This window comes from Atta colombica, unplaced genomic scaffold (assembly GCF_001594045.1).
Source record: "Atta colombica isolate Treedump-2 unplaced genomic scaffold, Acol1.0 scaffold126, whole genome shotgun sequence".
In the NCBI taxonomy this organism is placed as follows: domain Eukaryota; kingdom Metazoa; phylum Arthropoda; class Insecta; order Hymenoptera; family Formicidae; genus Atta; species Atta colombica.
In genome coordinates, this window is record NW_017259213.1 from 7,057,251 (window position 1) to 7,070,283 (window position 13,033).

General features: G+C 30.1%; 2 protein-coding genes across 4 annotated transcripts; one reads left to right on the plus strand and one right to left on the minus strand.

Annotated features, from left to right (window-relative positions):
- Window positions 1-1,503: 1,503 nt before the first annotated feature.
- LOC108684156 (sodium/potassium/calcium exchanger 3-like) lies at window positions 1,504-7,448 on the plus strand. The gene is made up of 9 exons (XM_018188284.1): window positions 1,504-1,778; window positions 2,291-2,515; window positions 2,718-2,905; window positions 2,985-3,132; window positions 3,913-4,014; window positions 4,521-4,577; window positions 6,078-6,287; window positions 6,883-6,984; window positions 7,114-7,448. Exons 1-9 carry the CDS (start codon window positions 1,640-1,642, stop codon window positions 7,446-7,448), a joined length of 1,506 nt encoding a protein of 501 aa, XP_018043773.1. The 5' UTR covers window positions 1,504-1,639.
- A 916-nt stretch (window positions 7,449-8,364) lies between these two features.
- On the minus strand, window positions 8,365-9,456 carry LOC108695031 (peptidyl-prolyl cis-trans isomerase). Of its 3 annotated transcripts, none has more exons than XM_018204753.1 (2): window positions 9,392-9,456; window positions 8,365-8,897 (listed from the first exon to the last, which is right to left on the minus strand). In XM_018204753.1, the coding sequence occupies exon 2, from the start codon at window positions 8,881-8,883 to the stop codon at window positions 8,365-8,367; it is 519 nt and encodes a 172-aa protein (XP_018060242.1). In that variant the 5' UTR covers window positions 8,884-8,897; window positions 9,392-9,456. The 3 variants fall into 3 exon arrangements, with proteins under 3 accessions (XP_018060242.1, XP_018060243.1, XP_018060245.1); XM_018204754.1 differs by having other exon boundaries at window positions 9,368-9,401; XM_018204756.1 differs by lacking the exon at window positions 9,392-9,456 and adding an exon at window positions 9,086-9,123.
- Window positions 9,457-13,033: the final 3,577 nt, after the last annotated feature.

Here is a 13,033-nt window from a genome sequence, read left to right on the forward strand (position 1 = left end):
AATAACGTAAACATTTGTTTTAGGAATTGTTTATTGTAGGTTTAGTATCATTTTATTATCATTACGTGAGTAATAAGATCCATATATTCTTAATCGACAAAATCTATTTTGATAAAATTAATAACTGAAATAATTACAAACTAAATGATACTTTGCATTTTCGTTAATAACGAATTTTATTGTTATTCACAAAAATATTTTACATCTCTTCTATAGTTTTTCTTATATTCGCAGCTTTAGTTTTATAAAATGTATTATATCAGAGAGAAGCTTGCAGCTGCATTTCGATCGATTTTGCCTATCGTCATCTCCACTCTTTTTGTTTCATAGTTTTTAGATCATATTTATTAGCCGTAACTCATACAGGACACTATAGGACTGTAGGACTTTGAAATATTGTTTCATATTCACTGTTTACAAATTTTTATTATTGTAATTATAATTATAATTATTATTATAATGTTAGAAATTTAATTTATTATGTTAAAAATGATTTTTTAAATATTTTTTTCAGTATGCAAACCTCATTAACATATGCGTTGTATTTTGAAGTGTTTTTGAGTTTCTAACGTAATAATAATGATAATAATAATAATAATAATAATAATAATAATAATAATAATCATAATAATAAAAATTTGCAAACAGTGAATGTGACGCAATATGTTTCAAAGCCTTATAGTGCTCTTATAGTCCCTGTATGAGTTAATATCATCCCTGAGTACCAGCGTTTTATGTCTCTGTGCGTGGTATATAATAATTAAATTATTATATAAAACCTATTGTACATACCTAATTCAAAATATTTCGTAAAAAACGTGATCTCGTGGAATATACTTTGAATATTACGATTTTTATTGCAAAATAGAAATGTGAAAATGTATTTCCTCTTCGTTCAAATCACTCGATATAATATTTGTTGTATAATACGATAAAAAATGGCGCCTCACGCAAATAAAGAGAGTTGATATGTGCGATTAGAAGAATCGCACGACATTGTTTTTCACATATCGAAAAAAAAAAAAGAAAAAAAAATGCTACAATAAATTGAAACTCGTGCACGATTTTATTTGAAGATATCGGAACTTGTTCACGTAGTATCATCTTACGAAATCTACAGTAAATTCGAATTAAATTATAAATAAACGCGCACTGTCAAACTTTATATGATATCCGCTGTGACTAATTAAAAGTATAATATATATAAAATAATGTATATATAAAAAGATGTTCTCCGTTGAACAAATTGACAAGATTGTATTACTGACGCGAAACGTAAAGTAACTTTCGTCAAAGATAAGATCAGCGTATGTACGAGCGTCGTATAAATCGATAGAGACTTATGTCCAAAGAGACGGACGTAGAAATCACAGGACGGAGCAATCACAAAAACTTTCCTGTCGTCTTTTAATCGAACGCAATTGCCTTAAACAGTATCTTATCAGCGTCGTTATAAGTCGTGATAAATCTTCGATGGACGAAAAATATAAGTGTGTAGTCGAACTATATGTGTCGGATAAACGACAGGTAGCCACTTATGCCGTCCAGATCCTCATCGTGTCTCGTTTGTTACGTATATATTTCACGTGTATTATCTGAGAAGGACCAGCATTTTACGCACGTTCTTACATAACAAAGGATGGTATGGAGGCGCAGACAGACGGTCGGATACCGGATACTTTTCATTATTACTATACCAACTATGTACTTTTTTTACATCAATATAATGGGACTGTTATCTGACAATACGACAAATGTCGGCTATGCAACGGACTGGCGTGAGTACATAAAATATATTTTTTTTCTCCGCTTTTGTCTGAACATCACGGTTGCCATCTCTCCGGTTTTCAGCCAGATTTTTAAACGAATAACCGCTCTAAATTTTAATAATGAAATCTTTATTTTAAGCAATATTAAGTGAAATAAATCGAGAAATGTTCGAACACAAATAAAGGGAGAATTATTTTAAGTTCATGCGCGCGTCGACTGTCTTCCGATTTCAAACAGAAATATCCGATAGAAGGGTCAGATTTGATGATCTTTGTTTAAAGAAAGCACTACAAGAAAGTAACAATTTTAATAGTGACAATCGAATCTGCGACAAGATAGAGATATGATCTCCAGCAAAACATTAATCAAAAGGTGGCAACCCCGTACTGAGTGTCCGCGATGTCGGAACGAAAGAAAAACCGGTGGGGATTTGGCCATTGTGTGAACAAAAAATGATTAATTTTTTCTATTTTTTTTTAATACTTTTGTTCACATCACGATGTCCTTTTTCGTATTTCAGGAGGACGTAGATTGCTACAGGTGAGCGAGTTCGAGCAACCTGGAAATGACAGTTTTAACTGCACGTCACCAGCGATCAAAGAGTTCCCACCTGATGGTCTTACACGACAGCAAAGACAGGCAGGATTCATAATAATCCACTTCGTCATCGCTATTTATCTGTTTTTATTACTTGCCATTGTCTGCGACGACTATTTCGTTCCTTCTATTAAGAAAATTTGCGAGAGTGAGTACAAGAGAGAATTGTTCGGAAATATCCATTCATTTTCTTGCGACTTTAATATGACCTCACTGCGGCTCCTCTCTCTCTCGTTTCGCTGTGACGAGCGTAAGATGTTTGCAGTTTGGTGTATTATGTTATGTATTATGTTTATTATACTACTTTTTTTCACAAACATGCACGAATAACGTAAAATATCTCACAACAGAACTCAATGTTACCGAGGATGTGGCTGGCGCGACTGTAATGGCGGCCGCGAGTTCAAGTCCAGAATTGTTCATCAACGTCATCGGCACCTTCATTACAGAGGGTGACTTGGGAGTTGGCACCATCGTCGGTTCGGCGGTGTTCAACATACTGGCTGTACCCGCATGCTGCGCGATATTTGCTAACGAGGTAAAATTCACGCGATTAAATTTAGGGATTCTATCATGCGTTCGACTCTCCTTATCATATATGATTATCACATTCGTAGATACTGCACTTGGAGTGGTGGCCCATATCGCGCGATACACTAGCATATGCTTTCACAGTTCTTCTCTTAATCCTGACTCTATGGGATGGACGTATCGAGTGGTACGAGGCACTCATCCTCGTCATTTGTTACGTTCTATATATATTAGGTGATATATCAATAAATAAAGCGAATCGAATTAGGAAGTATTAAAAAATTATTTCGCTTACTAAAACAATTGCTCATGCTGCAAAGGACCTTGCAGCTAATTATATAGAAAATTGCATCCCAATGAAATGAGTTCGTTTTCATGCATGAATAAAAAATATAATAGTCACAAGACTCAATAATGGATAGTTCTTGAGCAGCTTTTAAAGGTGCTTTATTTTACGCATCTTTAATATATTAAGATCCAAAAATTATCATTATTGAGCTTTTTGTGTATTATATTTTATGTTTACCACATTATAAACTACAACGTGAAAATAAACTCATTTCCAATTTTTATCCTAAGAAGAATAATAAAGTTAAAATAATATCAATTTGGCATCACATTGACCAATTTTGGAATTTATGTTATTTTTTTGTCACGATTCGATCAATATAATAAATTATTTTGACTTTCTTGTTTTCTTTGAGATAAATTCCTTTAAAAATAAAAATCCAGTCCTTTAAAAATAACACGCCCGCAGAATAGAACAAAAAATATTACATTAAAATATTATATCAATATAAATTTTCCTCTCAACAACACAAATGTAATATAATACAAGCTGTACACAACAGTTATATGGTTGTTGAGTAGGAAATTATAACATTGACATCGTGTTACTATTAATTGGTGTTCTACGGGCGAGGTTGTTTGGACACTTAATATTCTAAAGCGCAAACAACATTTTGCTAAAATTATTTGTAACAGAATATCACAATAATTAGAATGCTTTTTCAGCAATGTGTTTCAATCGTCGCATCAACAATTTCTTAAAACGAATAACTGCTAAGAGAAAAAAATACAGAAATATTTGCGAGCAGAGTCCGCTCCTGCCGAATCGTAAGATCGCTACAATATAATTTATTATTATCGCCTCTGCAAAAATAAGTGAATTAAAAGGAATTGATATAATTTAATTATTATTTTGAATATTATAAACTTTCAATCTTTAGAAGACAATGCTTTTAAATTCCTTCCTATTTTTGTTAAAATGAACTTTTCTTTCTTTCTTCCAGCAATTGCATTATTAGAGTATGATCAACGTGATGCTACAAACGCTTTAAAGCATTTTCTGATTGGTTAATTTGTTTGTAAAATTCTTTCTTCTGATTGGTCAATCAAACTCTTCAAAGCATTTGTGGCGAGACTCTAACCACGGTCTTAATTCACGATTTTTAATGCATATCAATTTAAAATAAAAATAAATATTAAAAATAAGCAAATTCTTGGAAGTTAAACTCCTTTTTAATCCACATATCTCTGCAGGAATTGCGTTCGTATACGATAATTATTCGTAAAAAATATAATCTCATACTTGATTATCTATTTCATTCTAAAATAAATAGATCTCGTCAAAGAAACGGAGATATCTGGATTTAGTTCGAGTGACCAGGATGAGTCAGGTATGTCTCACAGAGCACACACATAACACGAGTGTTATAATATTTAAGTGTAATCTGCACTTTATGTATTGCAGTGTCTTTGTACAATCTTAATGCAGTGTATCTTTCCTTTTCCCTTAAAACGCACATATATATATACACACATGTATAATTCGAATGAACTTAAAGCCGATATAATAGTTTATTATAATAATTAATAATTATGTAGTTAAAATATAAAAATATATAAAAAATATATAAAATAAATTAAATAAATTAATTAATTAATTAAATCAAATATTTTAAATATAAACTAATTAAATTTATAAATTAATTAAATGATTATCAAATATTTTCTTCAAAACTTTTCAAATAAAATACAAATGGTTTTAAACAGCAAAACTTTATTTAATTTATTAACGTCTTTGCGTAATGCAAAAATAATTAATTAAAATTATCTGGATAACTGTCAAATTTTATTAATTAGATATACTTTAAAAGTTTTCATACAAAATATAAACGATTTCTTTAAGGAAATTATTTAAGAAATAATAGTGTCGGCTAAATTCATCCGAAAATACGCATGCACGTTAATACAGTATAGCTCTTACTTGATAGCACCATTTTAAATAGAATCATTTTTGTAATATAAAATACTTATCTGAATAAATTTATTATTTAGGTAGTTAAAAATCAATGGCTAGTATGAGTCTGGGATGCAACAAATAAGATTCTGTTGTAGAAATAATAATATTGTACTATGATAAGAAATTCCAAATTAGGAATTCCAACATTGAAAGACTCGTATTAGTCAACGATGTGACATGTAACTATCCCAAATAGCCAAACTTGCCAAAAGCATGTATTGCAATCTGTGTATTACATATTATGTTAGTAGAACTCCAGCAACAACCAAGCACAGCCTGCTGTTTTTTAATATCGGTAGAAATATATCAGAAAACAAGCAGGCTCTGCATTATGACATCATGATAGCAAGGTATGCTCTATTCCTGCTACATTTCTGTTGTTATATTATGGCAAGTCGTAATGGCAGAAATCAAGCTTAAAGAGGACACATCCTTGCGAAAATAAAAATCGAAGCGTTAAGTTGAATCTAGGAGAAGAGTGTGATAGAAGCGTAAATGAAGTTTCTGCGAAATGAAAATTGAGACCAACAAAATGTAAAAAAAACTTCTCCTTTATATTTCGTTGTCTTAATTTTTGTCTTGTAGAAGCTTTGTTTACACTTCTGTCACTATTCTCTTACATAAATTACAATTTAAGTTCCAATTTTTATTTTCGACAAGATAATGGATAAAAATCTGCTCTAAAAGTTTAAAATCATAATCGAATTTGTCAGCAAATTCGACTTACAAATCTTTATTTTTGCCAAATCAATGGATATAGTTATCTCTAAAACCATCGAATGTCAATGAATCATGATCGAATTTCTAGCAACTGCTGCATACTATTAGCGTTATCTGGATATAGTTATAAAATATTTATATTGTCTCTTTTCAGATGATATCGTCAACATTACAACTTGGCCGAGCTCTACATGCGAGAAGATATGGTGGGTTATTACTTGGCCCATCAACGTGGCATTACTCCTTACTATTCCCGATTGTAGAAGAAAAAAGCTAAAATCTTGGTATTCCTTTACATTCATCATGTGCGTGATATGGATTGGGATTTCGTCTTATGTCATAGGATGGGTCATCACTATTATTGGTGAGTGCCATCAATTTGTATTTAACATCTTATTATTGTTAGATAGCCAAGTTCGTCGAAAATAGATTTTGCAAAGTGCTGGAAGTTTTATTGGAAGAATGCCATTAGCAATATAACAGAAATTATTCAGAAAATACAAGATAAATTAACCATATCAAACTGAATCTACCATTAATGATATATTTCATTGAAATAATCGTAAAATCATTAATTTCATTTTTTGCTGATAGATAATCTACTGTTAGTTATATTTAACAGTAGATTATCTATCAGCCTTATGTCAATAGCTCTAATGTCAATAGCTCTTGGTAGAAAGCAAAAATACATGATGTTAATCTGCTACAAAATTGTACTTAAATCTGCTAACATTTTGCTTACTAAGATTATTAACATTGTCAAAAAAAGAAAAAATTTTTATAAAATGCTGAAACATCAAACTTTGTATGATGTTAACGTTATCATGTCAAAATAACTCGATTATGTTTGAAAATATCCCTTTAACATTCCATATTTTTCAGACTTTTTTAGAATCTAGTACTGTATATTTAATACAATCAATAGTACCTGCTTCTATTATATTTATGTTATATTTTAGGCGATGCCTTCAGAATTCCTGATTCCATTATGGGTTTAACATTCCTTGCAGCAGGAATGAGTGTACCTGAAGCAGTATCGAGCGTTATCGTTGCTAATCAAGGTACAAATATTAAATTTCTGAACAATAAATAGCAATGTTATCGCAACAAAGCAAGAATTCATTTAACATGAATTTTTTTCTTTAAAATATATGTACACACTTCAAATATAGATCATTATGATTTTCCAGGTTACGGAGCTATGGGGATAAGTAATTCAATCGGGTCGAACATATTCGATGTCTTACTGTGTCTTGGACTACCATGGTTTGTTAAGGCTACACTATTACCAAAAGTACCTGGACAGTATTATATTCAGATTAATTCTCAAGGGCTAGTCTATAGCTCAGTATCTCTCTTCTCAACGTTAATTATGCTATACGGAGCTTTATTTATTAACAAATTCACATTAAGTCGCACAGTTGGAATCACCTGTCTCGTTATGTATGCCATATTTTTGATATTCGCATCTGTTGTAGAACTGAACACATTTTTCGTTGTTAATTTACCAGTATGTATCGAGTAGTAATAATATCAGTGTCATTAACAAGTAATTAGTAACGATATTTATACTCGTTGATATCTGTATAAATTTGTACGTCATAAAATGAACTGTTACCTAATACATTCATATAATTTTTGTTTTATGATAAAACAAAAACCTCTGAATATATTAAGTATTAGTATATCTGAATAATTATGATAATTCTTATAAATATAATTACACATAAAAATTGCATCATAATCTTTTACAGTTGTTTATTTTTTCAAATGTTAATATAATTAATAGTAATTTATATAAATTTAGCTTTTATATCTAATATATAAAAAATTTTTAGTTATTTACAGTAAATCACGAAATTGAAATCCCATTACTGCGAATTTCTTTAAAAAATTCACAAACAAGAATATATATAGAATATTTGTTTACATTGAGATATTGAAAAATCGTTCTCGATCGATTGTCTTCTTCGAATCAGTTGTACATAATTATATGTATAATACATCAAATCGGTTCGCAAGTTATTACATATATAATAAAATCCTTCATTATCTTCTTTAAAATAAAAAAAATATCAGTTTCAAACTTAAACATAGTAATCACATGTTATAAACAAAATTACAAAAGAATAAAGCAAAGCTAAATAATCTTACTACACAAAAAAATATACTTGCTTGTTATATATGCTTAAAAAAAGGATCACAATATTATATTATACTTAAATAAAATACTTTATATCATTATGTATCTAAAAACTAAATAAATGCATCAACTTGGTTTAGAATTCCTAATATCCTCACATATTTAAGCAGAATTATTCTAGCATTATTCAACTTTTTTATAAAGCAATAAAAAACTGCAAGTTTCAAAATTATAAACAAAACTAAAAGTACTTGATGTATTTTTATATGTTTTATTTTATTGCTTATTTATTTAATGTTTATGAGAATTGACCACAATCTGCTATCATAATCTTTTGATATGTCTTCCCACTCGATGAACCATAACTTTCAATTTTTCTTACAACATCCATTCCATCAAGAATACTCCCAAACACAACGTGTTTGTTGTCCAACCAAGGCGTTTTTACGGTAGTAATAAAAAATTGTGAGCCATTTGTATTCGGGCCAGAATTTGCCATTGATAATGTACCTGAGGAAGTATGTTTGAGTTCGAAATTCTCATCTTCGAACTTTTCTCCAAAGATGGATTTTCCACCTGTACCATTGTGATTCGTAAAATCACCTCCTTGACACATGAAATTTGGAATTATACGATGGAAATAGCTTCCTTTATAACCATAACCCTTCTCTCCTGTACATAAGGCACGAAAATTTTCTGATGTCTTTGGCACAACGTCAGTCCGTAATTGCATTATAATTCGTCCCAGTGGTTTATCATCTGCAGACATATCAAAGTATACTAATGGCAAGTTCATCTTGTACTCGTGACCATTCATCAGTATAGTGGAAACTAGAAAGGAGAAACAATCAAAATTTATACATTATATACCTTTATATAATTTTATAGTAAAAACATTAAATAACTTTATAATAAAAATCGAAGATTGAATTTCAATAAGAATGTTCATAGAGTTTCGCTACTACTATTTTGTGATATATTTATACATTATTTTTATTACTTATGAACAATGTACTTACAAGAAATTTATATTAATTATAAAAATTATGAATTTTAGTTTTCGTTATATATCCAAATTTGTATCAAGAGTGTTCATATAATTTTTATATCACTCCGTGCATTTAATTAAAATTTGCTTTTTGTATAACTCGTCTGTAACCTCTTTCCTCTTTTTTCTTTTCCTTTAATTGTTTACTTCAAAAGAACTAACATTTCTTTGCGTAATTTTCCATAATTTTTTTTTCGAAATTCGTTCCGATTTGCACCGTATCACAAAAAGTTTTTTGAATCACTATACGTACGTATATTATAAATGCTGAACTTACATCATGGGTGTGTGTATATATCTATTATTTTGAAGATCCACGTGCTTTGCACAAACGAGAATTTTCCAAAACACACAAGCTCCAATCAGCTTCAATAAATTTTGAAATTCTGTACTGTATGATTGGTCAACTGACTCGCCAATCACTAGATGAAATTCGGTAAGTCTGTTCGTTTTGCTTGCTATTATAAAGAGCAGTTTTCATAGTTACATATTCTGAATACTCTTTTATCAACAAAGACGCTTTTAAATATATTGGTTATGTTACAGATACTAAACATGCTTAAAAACGCTTTTAAAAGAGAATTCAAAATATGGGCCCTAATGCGTTCTTATTTAAGGCCGTCTTAAGTAATGTCCTAAGACTACTAAAATTTTCTCTCCGAGGAAGATTTTATTTTATATGTATAGTACACGTTACATATACTATATATTTCGAGTAAAATTTTCCTCGAAGAAGTTTTAGAACATAGTCTAATTGTAAGATACTATTAAGATCGGTATTTATAATTAGGGGGCTTATTACGGTTCTCGAAACGAGATGAAAATTACGAAAGTAATCGAATTTACTAGAATATTTATAATTTCATTGATTAACACCTAATGAATTTGTTCATTTTTGTAATTTTTACTTTGTCTAAAAAAAGTAATAAGCCCCCAGATCTTATATTCAAGACCGTCTTCAGTACAGTTTTAAAAAGTCACGAACCAATCAGAGGGCCGCAGACTTAAAACATAACTTAAGACGGTCTTAAAATATGAACCGATTATGAATACTGGCCTATGACCGATATTTATAGTCAGAGCTTAAGTACAGTCTTAAAAAATCACAAACTAATCAAAGACTGGTATTCATAGTCGATTCTTAGATTTAGAATTACTTTGCAATGTAGCCTTGAAACCGGCTATTGAACCCTCGTCCTTTATGTCCTTGGATGATGTCTTTGTTGAACGCCCTCAGTCATCCTTATAGAAAATTGAAAGAAACAAAGTAACATTTTATAAATATTTAATAGAAAATAAATTAAGATTTATTTGCATATTTCGCCCACTTTTAATTTATTATAACTTTTTAAATGACTATTTGTAAAATAACAAATTTGGAACATTTTTCTGTAAAGAGATTTTATTTAAATACAGTCTTAAGATGTCATAAGCCAATCAGAGGCCAATATTTATCAGTTCTTTTAGTCAGTTCTTATTTCAAGATCTTCTTAGGATGAAATCATCGTAGTGAGGAAAACGATTGCGCAATAGAGACGCAACCAATCAGTGCTATTTGGAATAACGCAGAATAACGCTGATTGATTGCTTAACATCTGCAGCTAATATTATTTTTAGATTGAAAGACATAGAGATATACTCCATGCAATTCCTATAAATGAATAAAAATGCATTCAGGATCGAAAAGCATTCATTTTAACTTATGAATCAATATTTCTGAAAATCTGAATCCATTTCAATCCATTCTCGTTTGCTGAGTTAAGACATTACTTAAGATAATTTTGGGTTACATTCCAAAACTTCCTCTCCGAGGAAGATTTTACTCTATAGTATATTACATATAAATGCACCGGCAGGAATCTCTTGTTAAGCGCGCGGCCATTATTACATTATATCATATTTCTTTTATTTATTTTATTATATATTCTTATATTTAATTGTAAATTTAATTTTGCAATCTTGCGATATAAAATATTAATTTCATTTCCACACTGCAAATTTATAAATGCATGCAAAGCTATTACAATGAGTTTCAAAATTACACGTAAGGTTGTAATTATGCACAAAAATTGTTTACAGTATTAAACATTTTTATGCATAATTACAACATTTTGTGCATAATAAAAGTATTATTATGACTATTGGCAAGTATAAGAGATAGGGTATCTCACTCGTATTAATAACAAATGTGTGAGACAGCGAAAGGACACTGCGAGCTGGCATTACATCCAATTATGCTTTCTCTCTCAATCGTGAGTCTTACGCTAAGGACAGAATATTCGGACGGATATTGTCTGATAGACGGAGCATTGTCTACTATATATTTTCTTCCTTCGCGCTACTCGCCTTCTCCTATTTCCAATAACACGTATGTGTGTACTTCGGTATGAGTGTGTAGTGCCGCGTGCAGAAGGGCCAGGGGACACCATTCTTGCGTGTATTTCGAGAAAAATTTAGCTCCGAGAAAGTTTTGCAATGTAGCCTTGAAACCGGTTATTGAACCCTCGTCCTTTATGTCCTTGGGTGATGTCTTTGTTGAAAGCTACGCATCAGTTACAGTTACTAGACACAGAACGGGGCATTATTATTCTTCTATTCGCGGGGGGGGAGGGGGGAGAATTTCTCAATTTTCTCCTTAGCTTGTCTTGTAGACACGCAGACAAAATGGAAAAATGAAAAATGAAAAATTCTTTCTCTTTTCCTTTGTTCAAATAACTTCTAAGCCCAAATAACTGCGTGAACAGCCATCCTTATAGAAAATTGAAAGAAATAAAGTAACATTTTATAAATATTTAATAGAAAATAAATTAAGATTTATTTGTATATTTCGCCCACTTTTAATTTATTATAACTTTGCAATATAGCCTTGAAACCGGCCATTGAACCCTCGTCCTTTATGTCCTTGGACGATGTCTTTGTTGAACGTACGCGTCGGTTGCAGTTGCTAGGCACAGGACGGGACATTGTTATTCTTCTATTCGCGGGGGGAAGGGAAGGGGGAGATAATTTCCCAATTTTCTCCTTAGCTTGTCTTGTAGACACGTAGACAAAACGGAAAAACGGAAAATGAAAGATTCTTTCTCCTTTCCTTTGTTTTCTAAGCCCAAATAACTGCGTGATCCTTGTGAAGCCATCCTTGTGAAGAAAATTGAAAGAAATAAAGTAACATTTTATAAATATTTAATAGAAAATAAATTAAAATTTATTTGCATATTTCGCCCACTTTTAATTTATTATAACTTTTTAAATGACTATTTGTAAAATAACAAATTTGAAACATTTTTCTGTAAAGAGATTTTAATTTACATAATATACTGTGTAAAAACAGCAGATAAAAATGCCTTGGCAGAGAAGTCTTCTCTTGTATAAAGAAATTTGTAGAACATACGGAATGTTTCAAAACTGTAGTAACCTGTACTGATATGAAAAGATGAACTTGATTTTGAAGAACTAAGATAAATGAGCTTTGTTATCCGGAAAAGAAAAAAGACGCATCGAAATTTTAAATTGAAATTTTTAGCTAATTTAGTCTGTCTTTTCAACTAAATTTTTCGTATCGTTTATTTTTCTTTTTTTTTCAAGAGAAAAAAATTTTAAAAAGACGAACTGTTCAATTGAAAAGAATAAGTCTATTTTTATAAATTTTAAGAACAAAAATTGAAATTTAAACTTTGCTATTAAACATATATTTTAAAAAATTCATATATGAATTATTAAGCACCAAAATCCATTTTGAATATAAGATTCTTTCTCTAATTATTTATAAAAATGTACCTTTTACTTTTACGTTTGTACACTAAAGAATCTCATAAAATATATCTGCTTATCTACTTTTATTTATGTTTAACATTCAAGAATCTCACGAAAGATATACTTTTAAAATAATATATATCTAATATAATATAATATAATATAATAT

Coding starts and splice junctions, on each gene's coding strand:
- LOC108684156 (XM_018188284.1), top strand. CDS start 1,640: ATGGTATGGAGGCGCAGACAGACGGTCGGATACCGGATACTTTTCATT. Junction 2,906..2,984: donor GCGCGATATTTGCTAACGAG/GTAAAATTCACG, acceptor TCACATTCGTAG/ATACTGCACTTGGAGTGGTG. Junction 4,015..4,520: donor GAGTCCGCTCCTGCCGAATC/GTAAGATCGCTA, acceptor TAAAATAAATAG/ATCTCGTCAAAGAAACGGAG.
- LOC108695031 (XM_018204753.1), bottom strand. CDS start 8,883: ATGAATGGTCACGAGTACAAGATGAACTTGCCATTAGTATACTTTGAT.